Source organism: Drosophila rhopaloa, unplaced genomic scaffold (assembly GCF_018152115.1).
Source record: "Drosophila rhopaloa isolate 14029-0021.01 unplaced genomic scaffold, ASM1815211v1 contig_2, whole genome shotgun sequence".
NCBI classification, from domain to species: Eukaryota; Metazoa; Arthropoda; class Insecta; order Diptera; family Drosophilidae; genus Drosophila; species Drosophila rhopaloa.
The window spans coordinates 15,416,634-15,435,937 of NW_025335083.1; the positions used below are offsets into that span (position 1 = coordinate 15,416,634).

General features: G+C 42.4%; 3 protein-coding genes across 3 annotated transcripts; all 3 read right to left on the reverse strand.

The window, feature by feature from the left end:
• Positions 1 to 8,171: 8,171 nt before the first annotated feature.
• On the reverse strand, positions 8,172 to 13,372 carry LOC108037565 (protein shuttle craft). The gene is made up of 5 exons (XM_044460068.1): positions 12,631 to 13,372; positions 10,837 to 12,233; positions 9,279 to 10,352; positions 8,747 to 9,098; positions 8,172 to 8,681 (listed from the first exon to the last, which is right to left on the reverse strand). The coding sequence occupies exons 1-5, from the start codon at positions 12,982 to 12,984 to the stop codon at positions 8,580 to 8,582; spliced, it is 3,279 nt and encodes a 1,092-aa protein (XP_044316003.1). The 5' UTR covers positions 12,985 to 13,372; the 3' UTR covers positions 8,172 to 8,579.
• A 402-nt stretch (positions 13,373 to 13,774) lies between these two features.
• Positions 13,775 to 14,542, reverse strand: LOC108037564 (V-type proton ATPase 16 kDa proteolipid subunit). Its single transcript, XM_017114167.1, has 2 exons — positions 14,514 to 14,542; positions 13,775 to 14,457 (listed from the first exon to the last, which is right to left on the reverse strand). The coding sequence occupies exon 2, from the start codon at positions 14,414 to 14,416 to the stop codon at positions 13,841 to 13,843; it is 576 nt and encodes a 191-aa protein (XP_016969656.1). The 5' UTR covers positions 14,417 to 14,457; positions 14,514 to 14,542; the 3' UTR covers positions 13,775 to 13,840.
• A 292-nt stretch (positions 14,543 to 14,834) lies between these two features.
• On the reverse strand, positions 14,835 to 18,865 carry LOC108037563 (zinc finger protein 362). Its single transcript, XM_044459962.1, has 2 exons — positions 17,815 to 18,865; positions 14,835 to 16,062 (listed from the first exon to the last, which is right to left on the reverse strand). Exons 1-2 carry the CDS (start codon positions 18,772 to 18,774, stop codon positions 15,268 to 15,270), a joined length of 1,755 nt encoding a protein of 584 aa, XP_044315897.1. The 5' UTR covers positions 18,775 to 18,865; the 3' UTR covers positions 14,835 to 15,267.
• Between the last annotated feature and the right edge of the window lie 439 nt (positions 18,866 to 19,304).

Here is a 19,304-nt window from a genome sequence, read left to right on the forward strand (position 1 = left end):
TATTTCATGAATAATGAAATACAAAACTGACATATTGCCTTTTTAGATGTCATTTTATTCCTCTGTTCGGTAATGATATACATTCAACAATTAAATGATTTTTAAAAATCTGAAAATAATAAATATTTATCTATCTCGATACAAAATAAACACAAGTCCGAAGAGAACAACTCTCTATATTTATCAATAGAGTTATTCAAACACTATACATAATTAAAAATGGATGAAAGGACTTAGCCACACTTACATGGCCAATTAAATCCTTAAGTTCACTTCAAATGCCAACAATTTTCCCTTCTTTTCCAAGTGAGCAGAGCTACCCTGACAAACTGAAGTGAATGTGAATGTGAATGTGAATGGGTCCGGGTAAAATAACAAGAGTATCAGGCATTTCATCACCTCTTCGATAAGCTTTTCATACTCGTGCTGTTTCACCTATTTCACTTTCCGCACTCAAACGGCGGTCGTTGGCTTATGCTGGCAATGTATTCCAGCCACCTTGCGCCCCCAACCCCACTTTTCCTACCAATCTTATGTACATGCATATAAATTATATATATTTATGTGTATTTTTGAATTTAAATGATTGAATTGCCGTGTGCCAAGCAGAAGAAGAACGAGCCAGAACAAACAGACAGTCAGAGAGAGATTGAGTCTGGCTGCCATTTGCAGAAATATGAAAATTACCTTTAATGTGAAAAGGCAGACAGTCAAACAGAGACGAGTAGAGTTTTCCGTTTTTCCACCGGCAGCGTTTTCACGCTGCCATCTAGATAGGCCCAAAAGAAACGCAGACAGTTGGAGGGCCATGAGCTCTATTTTATTTTTGCTTCATGCCTTTATATTTCTGTTTTGTGTTTACATAAAAGTGAAGTGAGGCAGATTGCGCTCGAGTGCGTTAATCAGCGCTCCTGGGCAGGACAGCAAGACCAAAGGACATCGGTTACTGGGACTGCACACAAAAAAACTGGTTAACTTGGTTAAGTTAACTGCAAGCAGGCGCAAGTTTTTGAATCTCTAACTACATTACTGTGCTGGGAATAGTGTTGCCAAAAAAGGATCTTAAATACCAAAATATATCAAATGCTAAGCTAAAACCATACTTCTCTGAATTATTATTCTACGTCATTACAACCTTTAGCAATTGCAAATCATAAAAGCTAGGATATCTATTTATTTTCCATGCTCTAATTAAAATCTTTAAAGTACCAAAATTCCGAATATGGTATAAAGTTTTATCTGTTATCAGCATAGAAAATTGTAGCTTTATTAGGATAAATAAAAGTAAGTCTCTTGATTAATTAATTAATTATACAAAAACTACAAATAATAAATAATATTATACAGTTTTTTTCAGATTTAGTACAACAAATGTGAACTATTATGTGACATTTTATTAACCTGTGGACCTATTACAAAATTTACAGTGGAAATACTTTTTCATTGTGTATGAACTGGGCCAGTTGATTCTGCTCTCAGCACCAACGTTGACTTTTTCCCAACTGGTCAGTGTTCAGGGAAAAGCGGGGCATTGAGAGGGTCTGCAAAACAGATTATACTGATTTCATGCTGGAAAATCAAAAAATGAACGTGCGGCAATTTACATACTTAAGTTGGGATTACGGGGGAGCAGATTTGTCTTCTCTTTTTTTCCCCGCTTTCCTTTTTGTTGATTCTTTTTTTAGGCCCGGTCTTGGCAAATTTATTGGCCACATGTTTCGCCAGCCACCTTCGTGAGTTGAACAATTTGGCTTTCCTTTTTTGTTTTTCCATTATATTTTTTTTTTTTGACAATATGGCTTTTCGACATTTTGGGCGACTACAAGGAATTTCCGGGGATTCAATTTTTAATTGAATTCTGTTGGCATTATTGTTGCCGTTGCTGTTTAGCATTTTGTTGGCTTTGCCTTCACTTTAGTTGGATAATTAAAGTGCCCCAAGTCAATTTCAGGGCATATATATTTTTAAGAAAGATTCAAATTTTTCCATCACTTGATTGTTTTTAGTGGATTTTACATTAATTCTGTTTTGGTTTCCCTATTTAAGGTTTTGTTTTTGGTGGTGTAGCATCAAGTTGATAATTTTCATAATAAGCGCCAGACAGCAACAATAATTACATTAAAATGAGGCTGGGATTCTTTTAGAGGGGAATTTTATGGAAGCCTTGGCGCCTTGCAAATTGCAACTCAAGTGGAGGGCGACCGCCGGAGAAGGGGTTCGACAAAATGAAAGAGAACGGGAACAACATTAGAACACTTAAGCACTTAGCTGCCCCACCCCATCCACCCCCCTCGATTGCCACTGTAGTAGTGGGTTATCTTCCCTGTCCGCTTTTCTTTTTGTTGCATATTCCGAGCACGTTCCAAAAAAGCGATTCCCTGGAATTTCTCACCCGAAGCTAGAAATCGCTTAAAGTCTTCGTTTTATCAATTTTCTTATTCCGTTCTGTTGTTCATTTTCCATTTATTCCTGTCTTGTGTCTACTTTGCCAATGGGATTTTAATTAAGTTTAAATTACAGATATACAAAGTTTACAAATCTAATGATTTTTTAAGATTTCCTTAATTAGGAAATGTAGAAAATTAGCAAGTATAATTTAGGTTTTTAAAAATAAATCTTGAAGATTTTAATGTCAATTAAACTGTATAAAATATACAATGAATTTTTCGATTTATATTGGCAAAGATATATTTAACATTCAAACACTTGGCATTAAGTTTAATTTTAAGAGTGCATTCCTTGCTTTTATCACCTCAAATTTACCTGAACTTTTTTAAATTTGCATGGTTTAACTACTTAATAATTGGAAAGTCCAAACGTATTCGAAAATGAAATTGTTTTAACTACTTTATCTGGAACACCCTTCGACAGCGGGATGCATATGAAGGGTGGTGGGCTGAGAGGCCCCTTGAATCTGCTGCTATATGCACTGTATCCTCGTTATCCATTCGTGTGTTGGAGGGTGTGCATCCCGTTGGAGCAGCTCATTTTTGTTATTTTTATTGTAGCTCTGATTCGCGCTTTATTGCATTATAATTGAATCTTGGAGCGCACAACTAACGCAGGAAACGTTGGCTGACTGGCCACCGCTTCCCGTCCCAGCTGTTGCACTTAATGCCAAGTGTTTAAAAAAAGAGTGAGAGGCGGCAGCAGATGGAGGAGGAAGTGCAAAAGAAAAGAAGTAATATTTACTTACTCCCTACACCGTTCGACATTCGCCGCCATTCATCTCTTGGAAAAACCAACCGAACGCCCACCCACCCACTATCCATCCACCACCCCGCTGTTCATTTCCCTTATTGCCAGTGAAATGCAATAAAAATTGTTTTCCCATAGACTCTGGTGACGGCGGCTAAGCAAATGTTGTTGGAAATGAGCTATAAAAGCGGGAAATTGTATTTTACAGTAATTTCTGCAACACACAAACTAGCTAGCTTGCTAGACCTGTTCTCGTGTTCTGTAAAAGTCCCCTAACCCCACATCCTGTGACCTTCCGCCCACCAGCTTTCCATGCTGCTGTCGCAGATAATCCGCTGCTGAGTTGGCTTGTCTTGACTTGGCTTGACATTGGCTTTGGGTCGACGTCCCGCTCCGCTTTTTATACGGTTTGAATCGGGTCTGAACCACCCTCCCCCTCAGCACAACCACCCATCTATCGTGGCTTTATAAGCTGCCAATATTAAAATGATGACAAGTTTATGGCAAAAAGGAAAAGGCTTCGTCAGGCAAAGGCACCAACGGAATATTGGTAAAAAAAAAAATATAGAGCAGGCGGAGAAACAGATGAGTGAAGGCGAAGCGAAAATGCAATTCATGGCAAGCTGATGTCTCGTGGCTTTATTTATAAGCAACCCATCATACCGCCCCCACAGCCTTGAACAATGAGAATTATAAAATTCCTACCTCGTTGCCCTTTGGCTAAAGTGATCAAGAAATAAATGCATAAATAACTAAGTGAAATTTCAGAAAGGCAAACAAGCTACTTGTAGTTCGAGGACATTCCGTTGCTCTGAGTTGACTGTTCATTTGGTGGTGGTGAAGTTTCAAGGCAACTTAATCAACTTGTAATCGAATAATTACAACTACAATATGGCTTAGATATGTCTATCCAATCCGGAACTAGTTAACATTTCTTTACTCAAAAAGTAATTTCCTTATATGAAAGCTAAATAGCTTCCTATTTAAATAACTTATAGTTATAGGATATAATTTTATTAGTTTTTTTAACCTAACAAAACTTTAAATTCAATTTATTCAAGCTAAAATTCGGTTTCACTTAAATTTCGATATTTAAATAACGATCCAAAATAATGAAAGAAATCGGTTTGGTGACCCACCAAATTGTCTTTTCTGGCTAAAAAATTTACGTACTTCGTTTTTGGTTCATTTCCAAGTTCTCTTATTGCATCTCTGGTGCAACAAGGATGGCTGCAGGAAAAAGAACGAATTACATAAATAACTGCGCAGTGTTTGTGCCATTTTGGTTGCCACATTTGAATAAAATATGAATAAAAACCGAAATGCATTTAGTTGGATGGCGGAAGGGAGTCTAAAGTGGGGTTTCAGCGACAGATAGGCAGTGGGTGGGTAAGGCGGCAATATCTCCGCATGTCCTTCGCACTACCCACTCCCCCTTTCACTCACAAGTGGCTCGACCAGTTTGTCACCTTTTCGCTATAGAAAAGGTCTTATAGAAAGGCGAGACTCTTCGTCGCACTCGTTCTTGGGTTTTATCCTTTTCCCTGCAACTCACATGCACAAAGAGATAAAATCACAAGCAGATAAAATGATACAAAAATATTTAATCGTGTGAAATGTTATTCATATTATTATTCATATTCATTCGATCAAAATTTGTCTATATAATATATAAGCAAAATCTCGTATTAAAGGTATAACCAAAATATTTGTATTTATTTATAAAAATAAATCATTTAATCGTTAATCTTAATTAAATTAATATGTTAATGTTATATAAGTATTTTGATTTATTTTGATATACAGGAAGCCGATTAGTTTCGTAAGTAGAAAATAAAATTAAAGTGTTATCCTGTAGACATTTTTAGCTTTGGTAAGTTTTTCTCTGTGCAGTTTGTCTCCGCGATTACCCCGATATTTCCCTGCTGCCTTGCCTTCGCATACAGATACGATAATATTTGCATTCAGTTGGGCCTCCTTTCCCAGCCCCCCGCCTTCCATTACCAGTCCTGTTGCAGTCTATTTCTTTTTTTATTTTGCTGTCAAAACGTCAGCAATGTCGTCCTCTTAGTCCGCCTCGTCCTGCCCTTGCTTGTAGTCCTGTTCCTGGTCTTGGTCCCCGTCTGGAAATCGTTCCGGAGCGCAGCGTTCGCTTGGCTTAATTTTGGCTAGGGAAAAGTGCATAAAAAATCTGCGGCGAATTTGCAATTTGAATTCGACTCTGCGACCTCTTCCTGTCTCCTGGCTCCTGTCTCCTGTCTCCAGGCCCTTTGCATACCGTACCTATGAATGTGTGCTAGTGCCTGTGTCTCCTTTATTGAGCCCAGGACATGGCCGTCGTCTCGGCTAGGAGGCCGTTTCACCTCCAACCGCCCAACAGCCCAACACCCCTCCCGCCCGAAAAAAAGGCACCCTTTGCTGAGAAGTCTTGGCAGGCAGTCAGGCGGCTATTTAGGAAGTAATTTTCGCGCTTTCATCGCAACTTTTTCTTTTCGCATTCGCGCTGTGTCTGTCTGCAGATCTTTTTGGGCACGTTATTTGTGCTCCTTGATGGGGCCGAGGCTGCTCCTTTAATGCATTTTTAAAATGCCAAAATGCGCAAATTGAAAGCGACTCGCCGTCTTGCCAACCGCTCTGCACCCATCCTTTCACTAGTCCTATTTTATTTCTGTGGTCGCCTCTTTTCGCCCGGGTCACGTGTTCGCAGGACACAGGACACGCTTAGGGTGGAGAAGTTAGGTGAGGACACGACTGGGCCACACGCAGGCATAATTTCAGCCACTGCACTCAGACTTAATGAATATTTTAAGGACAGCTTTCATATTACCTGCCACTGCATATGTTATATGCAGAGATGTATGGAAGTTCGCCCAGGTCAAAATGTCACAAATGAGCATCAAATGTTTGTCAAGTTACTATTTCTTTTTTTCGGCTAACGATAATGGCAAAGTTCATAGTAGAGTGCCACGATGTGGAAAATCTCATACCATTAACACCGGAGTTTCCTTAGGATTTGAAAAAAATTAATGATTTTCTATGTAATCAATGTTTTTATTTTCAAAAGCTTGTTCAACTTGTACACCTTATTTTCTTTTAAAGCCGTCAACTGTAAGTAACCACCTATTAAATAAGTTTGTACACACTATCTAGCTATAAATAAAATATGTACACAAACCATATATTTATCTTGAAGCCAGATACATACATTTCACAAATGGACTTTAAGATCAATCAATTTTTAATGAACACCATCATAGCACAATCAAATCAATATTCAATATTTATTTTAATAAACACCAGTAGCGTAACTTGCAGTTGCACTTTTAAAATAATTTATAGTGCTTAATTAAACACACTTCAATCACATTTTTGAAGATAATTCCTGCTATTACTCAATTGGTATTTAACAACCACGAAAAATTGACATGTATTGATAACACATAAAAGTAAAGCCCATAATTTAACACACCATCAAAGTGAGCTTACGCATATAATTTAAGTCCACACTCATCTAACCGCAAAAAGTAATTATAAACAATTAAAATTTTCTGTTGGTTTAAAATTTAAATATAAAATAAATAACTGTATTAAAATCGTAATTGTTGGAATGTTGAGAAGCTCAAGTATGATTCGAGAGCAGATGCGCACACATTGGCCATGCCACTTTTCTTTTTTTTTTTTGTGTTACTTGCCATAGCACATAATTAAAATTACACACATTTTATATATGTACATAAAATCCAACCCTCTCACACGCACATGCAGTGGTTACAATTGACCCAAAATGAACTCTTTACCCCACGATCTCGCGGGCTCTGGCCAAAAACCCCGGCCCAAGATGCCAACCACAATTTAATCTCCCTGGAATTATTTCCCCCAACCCATCAGAGCCATCGTTTCGCCTTAAAAGCGTTCTTTCTTTTTCGTTCATTTCGGCCCCCGCACCGTCCGGATTTCTTTGTATTTGTTAATAAACTCCCCGGCAGACTAAATTCAAATTACGCACACATCTTGAGAGGCTGAGTTTGAGTGGGGGCGATGTTGGCAGCCATTTCGCTTATAGGCTGCTCATTATGTCAGGTCTATATTCATATACGACTTGCCTTTCGCCTTTTGCCTTTTCCCGTTGCGTTCTTTCGTTCCGGTGAGTGCGTGAGTTCGTCTCATCCCGGGGAATCCCCCGCCACTCTCGACTAGTCGTAACATTTCATCTTTATTTTGGCATTATTCCCTTGGCGCCGCTTATTGTTTTTCGTGAAAATGGCAACGGCAATGGCAACAAATTAGAAGCGTGTGCCCATAGCCCGAAACGAGATGGCAACGAGTTTGGGGACCCATTGGGAAGGGGGGGTTTATTTTCTAGTTTCCTCGACTACGAGGACCAGCGCAGGTGCAATATCCCTTGAGCACCTCCACTTGGGTTATATCCAACGTTAATTATCTAATGGTGAAGCTCGACCCACATTTTTGGTCATGCTTTTAATAAAGCCTTTATATGCAGTTCGCACTTTTTTGGCGTTATTAAAACATTTCAAATTTATTGGTATTAAAACTTTACAATTCCCATCTTCTTTTAAGTTGCCCATTTTAAAAAATCGAGCGTTATATAAAATCAGCTTGCAGCACTGAATTTAGGTTGTTAATAAAAGCTGAAAGCTATAAAACATATTTAATTGATGGGCTCACTAAAGTTGCTTGCTGCAACACTATTTTTAGTTTTCAGATAATTTTAATTTTACTATTTATGTTTTTTAAACTTAATAGCGCAGTGAACTTTTCTAAATCGATGAAAGTGTAAATACAGGAAAGTCTAAATATTAAAAAGAACTATTCTTTTACACAAATCAAAATTCATTTGCTGTAAATTGCTATTGCTTTTACAATATTAATGTATTTTACTGAATCTGCTACCATTATTCCGATTTCAGCTGTAACTACTTATTCTGCAGCCAATCAATAAATCAAACACAATATTTGCCCTCTGCTCTATTTTCTCATTTATTTATCCCTCTGATCTAATTCTTTTTTATTTAGTTAGATGCAACGTGGTCAGAAGGATTCATGTTGGATTAATTCATCGTACAACAGATTAATTAACAGCATTCTTCATATTTGTGCCTGTGTATTCCACTTCACTCCATTCAGTATTCAACATTTAGCATTCTAAGGTTCAACTAACATTCGTTATAATTTACAAAATATACGCAATAACGGCAATTATCCTTGTGTATTGTCCTCGCAGCGCATTCGGCTTTTCCTCATTCAGGATCAATCAATATTTCCTTCAGGCTCCTTTGCATCCGTTTTAAAGTATAATTATCCAGCGCCAACGATTAAACATAAAGAATATCTCTGTATACGAATATCCAGATGGATTAGTTTTATTTCTTCAAGCCCCACGCATTGTTACTGGGAACCGGGACACGACGTTGTCCGGACTCTCGTGCCAGCACCTCCATAATGCTCGTAGCGGGTAGCCAGCACTGCGAATAAATTAGGACAAGTAAGAACACAGATTTGAAAGCCTCTTTCAGTTGCTTGAACTTACCCTTTCCTTATGTGCAGTGGCCACCACATTACGATTGGGCTCCTTGTCATAGGAAACCGACTCTATGCCAAATATCTCGCACAACTCGTGCACTAGCTGCCTCTTCTCGCGGTTCATCGTGGGGAAGGAGTGGCTCCTTGACCGCTGCTTGCTCTCCTTGGCCAGTTTCACTAGATCACTTAGCGTTTCGTACACGCTCTTGGTAAGCGCCGGATTTCTCTTTGCAAACCCACGAACAAACTCCGAGTACTTGGTCAGGGACTTTTGCTTAGTATCGGGATTTCCTGAGGACAGGGCCACGGCCAGGCGACGATTCCTCTCCAGCAGTCGGCATTCGTCGTTGCAATCCAGACTAAAAGATAATAGATCAATTATTACATATGTAATATACAAGGGGCCTGTTACAGAAATCTCTTTCAACCAATTTCAATTTAAAGTGAAATTGGATTTATTATTCAATAATATTTTTCATCAAACAGAGATTTCTGGCACTTCCTTTTTTATTAATTTTTTAGGGATTAAGACGACTTACGTTCTGTTGGACTTGTTGGCCTTGGCCGGGGCCAAGATTTCGCTGAGCTCCATGTAATTGCCGCGGGACATCTCTGCCATGGATGAGGCCAGCTGGGCAGTGGCTATGCGGCTGTGCTCCCTAGCCAACTCCTGGCAGCTGCGGCTCTGCTTCCGGTGGCCGCACTCGCACTGAACTTCCACTTGCTCCTTGCAGGGAGTCTCCGGGCAGGCTCCTTCGTGACAGGCGGCCGCACACTTGTGACCACAGTTCGATCGCGGCTTGGTGCAGCTCTGGCGGCAGATCTCGCCGGTCGTCTGACAGGCGCCCTCGTGGCACGGCTTGATGCACTTGTGGCGGCCACATGGCAATGGTTTGCCACAGGCTAGGCCACAGCTGAAGTTGGGCTGCGAGCAGGGAATGGTCTTGCGCTGCTCATGGTTGCCGTGGCAGAACTTCGTGGTGAACATCATGCAGGGCGGACACGTGGTCGCCGAATGGCAGTTGTGCTGGGGCGGATGCTCGCAGGGATGGGAGCGCGAGCAGGGGCGCTTGCAGATTGGCTTCTTGGTGCCGCACGGCACTGGCGGATAGATTACTTCGGCGCCACACTCACAGTAGAGCTCCTCAAAACTACTGCGGTAGCATGGCGGACAATTTCCGCGGTGGCACGGCTGGTCGCACTTGTGTTTGCCGCAACTCAAGGTTCGGTTGCAAGGCAGCGGACATGCGTGATCTATGTCGATGCAGCACTCGGCATTGCACTTGTGCTTGCCACAGCTGCGCTTCTTGGTGCATCGTCGCTTGCAACGGGCATCGTCCGCCCGACTGGACAGCTGCCGACACTTGATCATCTGGTCCATGTGGCCGCAACGACACTTAACAGCCGTTTGCTTGGGACACGGCGGACACTGGCCCAGGTGGCACTTGCTGCCGCACTGGTGCGGATGGGCCGGCTTTCCACAGCGTAGTGTCCTGGAGCAGATGCCCTCGCAAGTGGGGATGGGATCCAGGCAGCTCGAACGCTGAGCGGCCGGTACGGGCATCTTGCCACAGGGACAGCTGGTTATCTGTTCCGGACTCAGCTTGCAGGGTCTAAAAAAAAGTAATTTATCAGTTTAAGAGGATAAATATTTTTAGTCTTCTACATAGCGTAGAAATGACCCATCTGCATAAGCTTTGAATAGTTTAGCATACAATTGACTTGTATTAAGGCTGTAAGATACAGTGAATGTTGCACAAGCTCAGTAGTATTTTTTACTATTTTAAAGAAGGCATGTTTAATGCACATATTTTAAGCCTCAAAATGCCAAATTTGGTGGTCTTAAAACTGAGTTTCTAAAAAATGTTGTGTATCATCAAAAATTAACTATGATATGAATTGCCTTTATACACCACAAAATGTTAATATTTTTTTGGAATGTCTTATATATCGAAACCACAAACTTTTAATATTTTTGGAATTTTTATGAACAATACAGATTTAAATAATATTGAGCGGAATGAAAATGCACCTAGTTAAAAGGGCAACTTTTCGGTTATATAGTTTTTAGTTCAGTGGGTGGCAATTTATTCTTACCTACAACTGCCCGCGTGGCAGGAGTCCTTGCATTTGTGGTTTCCACAGGGTAGCGGTTTTCCACAGCTCTCCTTGCACGAGTAGCTGCGCTTGTCCTGGTTCTCGCGCGTACACTGCACCTGGCGCTCCTGTTTGCCACAATGGCAGTGCTGCTCCACCTGATCGGGACACGCAGCACACTTGCCCGAATGGCACTCCGCCTTGCACCGATGCTCGCCACAGTTTAGCGCCTTGTCGCAGATCTCGCCGCACAAGAGCTCTTCCTTCATGGCGCACTGCATGGTCTTGGAACTGCGTCCGCAGCCACAGCTTCGAACCACATTGGCCTGGCACGGCGGACACGGACCGGGGTGACAGAGCAAGGTGCAGGCGTGACTGCAGCCCTCGATTCGGCAGCAGACCTCGCCGCAGCTGTGGGCCAACTCCGTCCGCGACACCGGCGGGTTCTTTAGCTTCCCGCAAAAGCAGAGATACTCGCGCGGCAGATCCTGTAGCACATTCTGGCAGGCTGGGCAACGCCATCCGTTCTCAGACTTGGAGCTGCTCGCCCAGGTAATGGTGCACTTCAGATGAAGCAAGTGGTAACAGTTCTGGCACGACCAGGTCGGCTGATGCGCCTTGATCGCCTCCACGCACACCAGGCACTCCAGTCGCCGCTGTTCGATATCGCGGATGAGTTTCTCACGCTGCGATAGCTTCTCGTTATCCGCCGGCGGCGGCGGTGGAGCTCTTCTCGGGGAAATCTGCTGATGCTGCTGCAGCTGTTGCGATTGCTTTTCGGGCGATGGGTGGGCACTTTCGTTGCTCGTGTCCAGATCGTCGGCGGCCCGTGGAAAGCCGTTGATACGATCCCTGTTGCGATTCCAGTCATCCCTCCGTTTGTTGCTGCGATGATTGTCGTAGCGTTGCTGTTTCTGCGGCCTCCTGCGATCGTTTCGTTCGTAGCGATCCTCTCTTTCCCGTCGATCCTCCCGATCATCTCGGTAGTCGGAGCGCCGCTGCTGACGCGTGCTTCCTGGACGAGAATCTCTATCCCGGTCCCTTTCGTAATTGTGGTTCGAGCGGTGGTTGTTGGCTCCTCTTTCCGAAGCGCCTTCGGCTTGCAGAGCCCTGGGTCTTGTCTCATTTATGGCAGTCTCTAGGCTGGCAGTGCTGTTCCCGTTCGTTGTGGCTGCTGGAGTCTCGTCCAGACTCAGCTTGGCCAGACTGGGCACAAATTCGGGCGCCGAGGCCTGCAACTTGGAAGCGCTGAAGTCAAACGGATTGTTGCCGAACGGTGTGTAAAGACTCGAAAAAGTGCTGCTGTTCGGGTTGCCCGATCCGTAACTGTTGGTGAATGCGGCGCTAGCGATGCCATCGCCATTTTGATACGATGGGAATACGGGCTGCGAGTAAAACTGTTGAGAGAATAGTGATTGATATTATTTATATCAAGACTTTGATCAAGACCTGATTCATAAAACGTGATTTAACAAGAACTATAGGTGAACACTCTTGCAAAAGATTATCCATTAATCAATGTAAATTCTTGTTTATTTAAAAAATGTGAATGTGAAAGTTTGGCACGATAATTTCAGCTATAGTTAAAAGGTTAGTTTCTTGTTTAATTTAGGTATGCAACTATTTAAGTTTGACTTGATTGTTTCTATGGCTACTCTGGAATATAAGCATCCTATTTTAAAGAAATAAAAGCCATAGAACTGAAATCTTAAAATCAAATTATTTTATACTATATCCTCTATGGAGAAGGCATATACAAATAGGTTGGGAGCGGTCATGAGCTGAATGACTCACATTTGAAAAGTTGTTGGAGTTCGCTGATGCCGCTGGAGGATTGAGGCCAAAGGCTCCTCCGCCGCCGCTGAGGGAGTAGTTTGTGTTGCTGCTGGAGCCAGTGCTAGTGCTTCCCAGCGGATGTTGCATGGTGCCTGCGGCACTGGAGGGCGTTCCTCCGCCCAGATTGTGTTGCATGATGAACTGATTGAAGTTCACATAGTTGTTGTTGCCGCTGTTTGGAGTGTTGGACCCACCCTGGTGACCTCCATTGCAGGCGGCCATGGAAGGGGACTCACTGCCAGGTCCTGCTGATCCTGATCCTATTCCAGCCCCTCCTCCGCCGTTGGACAACTGCTGCCAGTACTCAGCCATGGGAAGTGCAGTGGTCAGCAGCACCTCCTGCCGCTGCCTCCCCTTCTTTGCCGGAAAAGTCTCTTCCTGGCCGCCGCTGGCTGCTGGGCATTTGGCAGCGCAACCTCGGGCTCGTCCGCAATCCACGGAGCACTCTAGTTTCCAGTCACGCAGCTCCAGACACGTGTGCAGTGATGAAATTATGCCAAATGGCGAAATTACCCGAATCGAATGAACTGATCGATCGGATTTGGTTGATGGCTAATGCCAGCCAACTGGACGCTACTCTGCCGGGGTGCGCGGGCACTTTTTGCAAGGTTTTTTGGCGCTTCCTGCGTATTTTCCGCTCGCTTAAATGTATTAATTGCTAACAAAATTAAAGATGGGTTAACGACTGAAGAAAGTATCGATGTATCGATACACAGGGTCAGTGTGGTTGAAGCACTCGCTAATGCGTCGGAGTTTTAAAGTGTGACCCTCGTACAGTTATCCGAAAAATACCACGGTTGTTGATAGTGGGGACTCAACCCATTAAATAAAGTAAGGTGGCAATATTGTCTGACATGAAAAGCCGTTAATGCTTGAAATATAATTTAAATACTCAATTATTAATTTTTTAGGAAATTTCAAACTCTTGTAATGATATTCTTCACAAGTTTTTCATAGATGAACGTTTACATTTCGACGTTTTTGGATATCACAGTTTAAGGTTCCTAAATACTATGTAATCTTAAGAAAATTTTGTACACGTTTTTTTTTTTCAGAATCTAAATAGTTTGCGGAAACCAGTAAAAGATTTTATAAGCAGAAATTATTTCTAAATCCCTTTATTTTGTGATTATATTTGTTTTTTCCTTGTGATTGGAACACCAATTTGTTACTTTATGTTGACAGTATACAAATATATACCGATGATTAGGCCGTAGAGGCCCAGCACCTCGGCGAAAATCAGGATCAATATCATGCCGATAAAGAGGCGTGGCTGCTGGGCGATGTGTCGCACACCCACGTCGCCCACCTCGCCCACGGCGTAACCGGCAGCCAGTCCAGCGAATCCCACCGAAAGTCCTGCGGCCAAGTGCACATATCCAGTGGGCAGCGAATACTTGATCGAAGGAGCCAGTTCGCCTGAGAGCAGTACGGACACCACCAGGCCATAGATGGCAATGATTCCTGCCATAATCACCGGAATAATCGACTTCATGACCAATTCCGGACGCATTACGGCTGTGGCGGCGATCCCAGTACCGGAAACGGCGGTTCCGTAGGACGCTCCAACCGAAGTTAGTACACTGGAAAAGACGACGCCCATTACTCCATAGAATGGCGAGTACGGGGGATAGCGATCGAGGATCAAAGCGGAATCGCTGGTTTCCTTTAGCTTAAGGCTTTCGATGAGGCCGACGACGTCCAGTGTTCCGGTTCCATTTATCACCGGATCTGTTTCCTCCATTTTCAATGGCTTAAATCTTTTATAGGGCTTATCGCCACAAACTTGAAAAAATTATTCTTTTTGGTAATAGGGTTTTTGGAATGATACAGATACTTACTTACAAGAGAATGCTTTGTATTGCTTTGCTTTGACATATGAATTAGTCTGACATAAATAAAATCACAACTAGATTGGGAATATTCTAAGGGCAATTCGTTATTATACAATTTATGGCCATTTCAAATACTCTATATCAATTTATCAGTAAAATCTCAAAGTTGTCTTTTCTTAAAGACTTTGTTGTATTTCAAAAATCATTTTTAAAATAGAAGACAAAAAATAAAACCATTCAATAGAGTAAATTATGGGTTATATTTATTGACTACGTGAATTAAATATTACACATTTTAAAGTAACAATTAAATTTTGAGATTCGTTTAATAATATGAAGGAAAATTTTCGGTAATTTAAGGCGAAAAATCTTTATCTAAAATGACACGACATAGTTAAGTTTAAAAAAGGCATTTATTGGCAATTTTATTTTGGTTCTGGTATATGGACAATTTTTATTTTATTGAGTTCTGTCAAGATCAAACTTCTAATACACTTTTTTTTTATTTAAACTTTAGATGGATTTTTTGACACATAAAAATAAAAGTTTTAAGATACTTCAGTGCAATTAGTATTTGACTGAGCTTGTAAAGTTTTCACTATTTAAATATATGTTCCTTATAAACTTTTCTATTAAACAGAATCTGACTTAAATATGCTTTATATAAATCCTAAAATGAATAATAACAATGGAAGAACTATACTTGGTAAGTGCTACAATTTTGGTTGATACTGCTCTCGGTTGCGATCCCTCCATCGATTCAGAATGTCCTGAGATTGCTGAAAAGGGTTTGCTGAGTGGGCGGAGGTGGTCCAGGTGGAAGAGGACCAGGTGGTGGTGGCATCGCGAATGTTGGAGCCATGGCCATGGCCATCTGTTGAGGACCCTTTCCCGCCGGTGGAAGAGTTGAGGAGGCGACTCCATCCAAAGGACGATACTGGCACTTTTTGGCGTGGGTTCGCATGTTGCTCGACTGCGTGAAGGCCTGATTGCAATTCGGATGTGGACAGACATACGGTTTGCAGCCGGTGTGGTAATTGAGGTGCGTCTTCAGGTGGTGCTTCTTGGTGAAGGCCTTGGGGCAGAGGGGGCAACTAAAAGGCTTGATGCCCGAATGCAGACGGTGGTGCAGGGTCATGTTGCTGCGATCGGCAAAGGACTTGCCACATACGGAGCACTGATACGGTTTCTCGCCACTGTGTGTTCGCATGTGCTGTTTCAGCAGCATTTTCCTCGAAAATCTCTTTCCGCACTCGTTGCATTTGTGCGGTTTTACCCCTGTGTGAATGCGGACATGCATATTGAAGGCCACTCGCTGGTTAAACGACTTTGGACAATACGGACACTCGTACTCCTTCCGATTCCTGTGGATCTTCAAGTGGCTACTGAGGTAGCCCTTGTCGTTGAAGGTCTTGCCACATTCGGGACACTCGGCGGCGAATTCCTTGGTTCCCCGGTGAACGGACAGGTGGTACTTGTAGTTCCTTAGCTGAGAGAAGCCCTTTCCGCAATCCGCACACTCGTACCGCGGCGATTTGTGCGTCTTTTCGTGAGCCTGAAAAGGGGAAAGATTAAAAATTAATTAAATTGCTCAATTTTATAGTAAAGAAGGATGCATTTTAAGAAATTTTTATAAAACCGCGCCTTGCTATATTTAAAGACTTTATTGAAAATACCAAAATCTAAATGAAAAGGAAAAAAATATGTAAATCAAATGATATTAATAATTTAAATTTCATATTTTAATAGAAAACTCAAGACAAATATATGTTGATTTTAAATATAGAACTTAAGATGTTCAATTAATATAATATATTGTAATTTAATGACATTTTTGACAAATAGTAAATAGTTAAATAGGTTAAAAGGGTAGATTTGAAGTATTTTTAGTTTTTGTACACATAAGATAGATAAGACCTAAGGAACAATTCCAGTAAAAAGGAACATTAACCTTTAGAAAAACTCAAATCTGATACAGTCGAGGATTATTTAATGTGGTTAAGGGTTTTTAGAATATTAATGCGGTCTAATTTATAATGAATTTAAAAATTTAGTTTTATAAATTGAGTTGGGAACTGAACTTCTGGTTCTTTCTCTCTGGGGCCATTTTGTGAATGCCTGTCGCCTTCTCTTTCTAATATATTGGTAGCTGGTAGCTGCGCCCTGCACCCATGCGTAAAACCAGTTCTCTCTCTTGGCCCGCTTCTGTTTTTGGCCGACTCCATTTTGAACGGGCCGCGAGATTTGCATAATTCTCCGCCGCTCTCTTCCCCACTCCACTCCGATCTCAACCTTTCTCTCTGGGGCTCCGCCCTCCCATTGGATCTCTCGTTGGCCCCGCCCTATTCCAGATGGTATCTCGATTGGATGAAAAACCCGTTCGGGAGGATCTTGAATGCCTCTTGACTTTGAGGACTGGATGAACGATATTTCATTTGATGTATGGCTATATGAAAGGTTAAAGCTGTTCTTCAAATACATTTAGGTTTGCTTGTTTTGAAAGGAATTTGGTATCCAAAAATGTTTCAAATTTATCACAGCAAAAAATATTAAACTGGTGAGAGGAGTTTAGATCAGAAGTAATCCATTGAACGTTTGCTATCAACATTTGTCAGATAACAATAAATATTACAAAACTGGTAGTGGTTAATAAATTTATTAATTTGTTGGTTTAAACAATTTGTATTGCTTAAATGTTTTTGTTTTCGGATTTTGCAGTTACATTTACCAAAAGTACTTACAACATTTTCTGATTAAAAAATTGTTTTTGCTTTATTTCGAGTGACAAAGATCCTGTGTTTTTATTGGCTACGGCTTCATGATAAATTTAAGCATGGACACAAATAAAAAATTCTGAAACGTACTAAAAGCAATTGTAATTCTTTTTACAAGAGTAAAACATAGAATTCTGAAAATGGTTTAACAACCAATTTAAAACAAGAGAGAAAGAAAACTTCGGCAAGCCGAACTTTATATATTAATTATTCTATATTTTCATGCTGAAAAACTGAAAGCTATATGATAAATTCGCTCTATTTTTGTAAAACCAAAAACAATCCAAAATAAGATTGGAAATGTGCCATTCTCGGCGCTATCCTTATATTTTTAGCTTTGATTGATTTAACAGTTTTTAAAACTGAATATTATTTACGGAATGTAAAAAAGTCGATTAATATTTTGAGTTTTGTTTATCTATATTTAATAAATTTTTTAAAATAAATAACTAATCTATCTGCCCTTTTTGTTCATTAAAAAAATCTATTGATTGGTAAATCCTAAAGTTGGTAATTATAGTTTAAAATCTCACCTGCAGAGTTTCGGAGCATCCGAAGACCTTCTCGCATATCCTGCACTTGTAGCTGATCTCCTCGTTGGCCGCTGGATTGTAGCCAGCGATGCCACCGATGGCTCCACTACCACCACTGCCGACGGCAGTGGCCACCAGTCCCACCGGCATCTTGGGCACCATTCCGACGGCAGTTGACTGCACCGCATTGAAACTCAGATTGGTGACGGTGGTCAGTGAGATGTTGGTGCCGGCGGCTGTGGCAGTGGCTCCACCAGCGGCACTCATGATCAGATCCCTGACGGGTCGCACGGATCCACTGGAACTGCTCACGGAGGAGGCGGCGGGTGAAATGAGGGGCGTGGCCTGCTTGTAGCCACCAGCCTGCAATCTTTGGTAGTAATCCAGGCACTCCAGGCAATCCGGACGAGTGCAGGCGGTGCTCCTCGGACGTTGCCCCGCCGCCTGGCCATTGATCACGTAGGGGGCAAAGAAGCGCTTCTGGGTGGGCAGATTCTGGGGATGCTGTGAGTAGGGCGATGTGGGTGGTGTACTCAATCCTGCAGCTGCCGCAGCAGCCGCATAGGCGGGCAATAGATGCGGGAAGAACTGGGCATAGAACTTGGTGGCATTGGCCATGGCCACCAGATCGGGCGGCAGCATGGAGTAGCCCCCTGCTCCTGCTCCTGCTCCGTAAGGGGATGATGGCATGGTTAATCCTGGTCCAGGCTGGGTAACCCTAACACTGCCGCCACTCTTGGAGAGATCCAGTATGTTCGTGCTCGCATCCGGAGCAGGTTTGCGCTCCTTGCCCAGGATTTTACTGATACTAAAGTCGGTGACCTGCACCGGTGGCTGGGCTCCCACCGCCTGGACTCCATTGGTGGGCGAAATGCGCGCCGGCGAGGGCGACAGTTCGTAACTGCGCTGCAGCATGGCGTGCTTGAAACCCATTCTTCTCCACGGCGGCGAATCACTCATAGACCGCTGACCGATTACTGATTTCGATTTGGATTTAGATTTGGATTTGGATTTGGACTCGGACACGAGACGCTTGTTGGCCGGGAACTGTCGCGTTACGCGTCGAAACACGAAATGTCTTGGGCTCACGGCCCACAGCAGCCGTCATCGTCTTTTGGCCGGGCCTAAAGCCTGCTGGCTGTGACTCTCCCGCTCCGCTCTCGAATTTAATTGGTCGAGAAACAGGTTTCCCGGCCAGGTCTCTCTCCCAACGACTCTCCAATTAACCAGGTTTGACTGCTGGAGACAAACTGTCGCGCCTCCAATTACGAGAGGAGCTGCAATCTGCAGGCCCAGAACCATTTGGTAGTAGCGTTCTACTAGTCACATCTATCATAAAGCTTATCGCTGCCCTCAGATCGCTCGATTCGCTCTGCTCTTCTCCCATTCTCTCTGTCTCTCTTTTTGGACCTCTGATAAAGTGACTAAGATTTCGTTTTGGCCGCGTTGTTTTTGTAATTAATTGCGGTAATAAAATGTGCGCATCGTTA

Excerpts from the sequence above, each read along its gene's own strand:
- LOC108037565 (XM_044460068.1), bottom strand. The coding sequence starts at position 12,984 with ATGGCTGAGTACTGGCAGCAGTTGTCCAACGGCGGAGGAGGGGCTGGA. Across the intron at positions 9,099-9,278 it reads GCCAACAAGTCCAACAGAAC|TCTGGATTGCAACGACGAAT; the intron begins GTAAGTCGTCTT and ends ATTATCTTTTAG. Across the intron at positions 8,682-8,746 it reads CCACTGCACATAAGGAAAGG|TGCTGGCTACCCGCTACGAG; the intron begins GTAAGTTCAAGC and ends ATTTATTCGCAG.
- LOC108037564 (XM_017114167.1), bottom strand. The coding sequence starts at position 14,416 with ATGGAGGAAACAGATCCGGTGATAAATGGAACCGGAACACTGGACGTC.
- LOC108037563 (XM_044459962.1), bottom strand. The coding sequence starts at position 18,774 with ATGAGTGATTCGCCGCCGTGGAGAAGAATGGGTTTCAAGCACGCCATG. Across the intron at positions 16,063-17,814 it reads GATGCTCCGAAACTCTGCAG|GCTCACGAAAAGACGCACAA; the intron begins GTGAGATTTTAA and ends TCCCCTTTTCAG.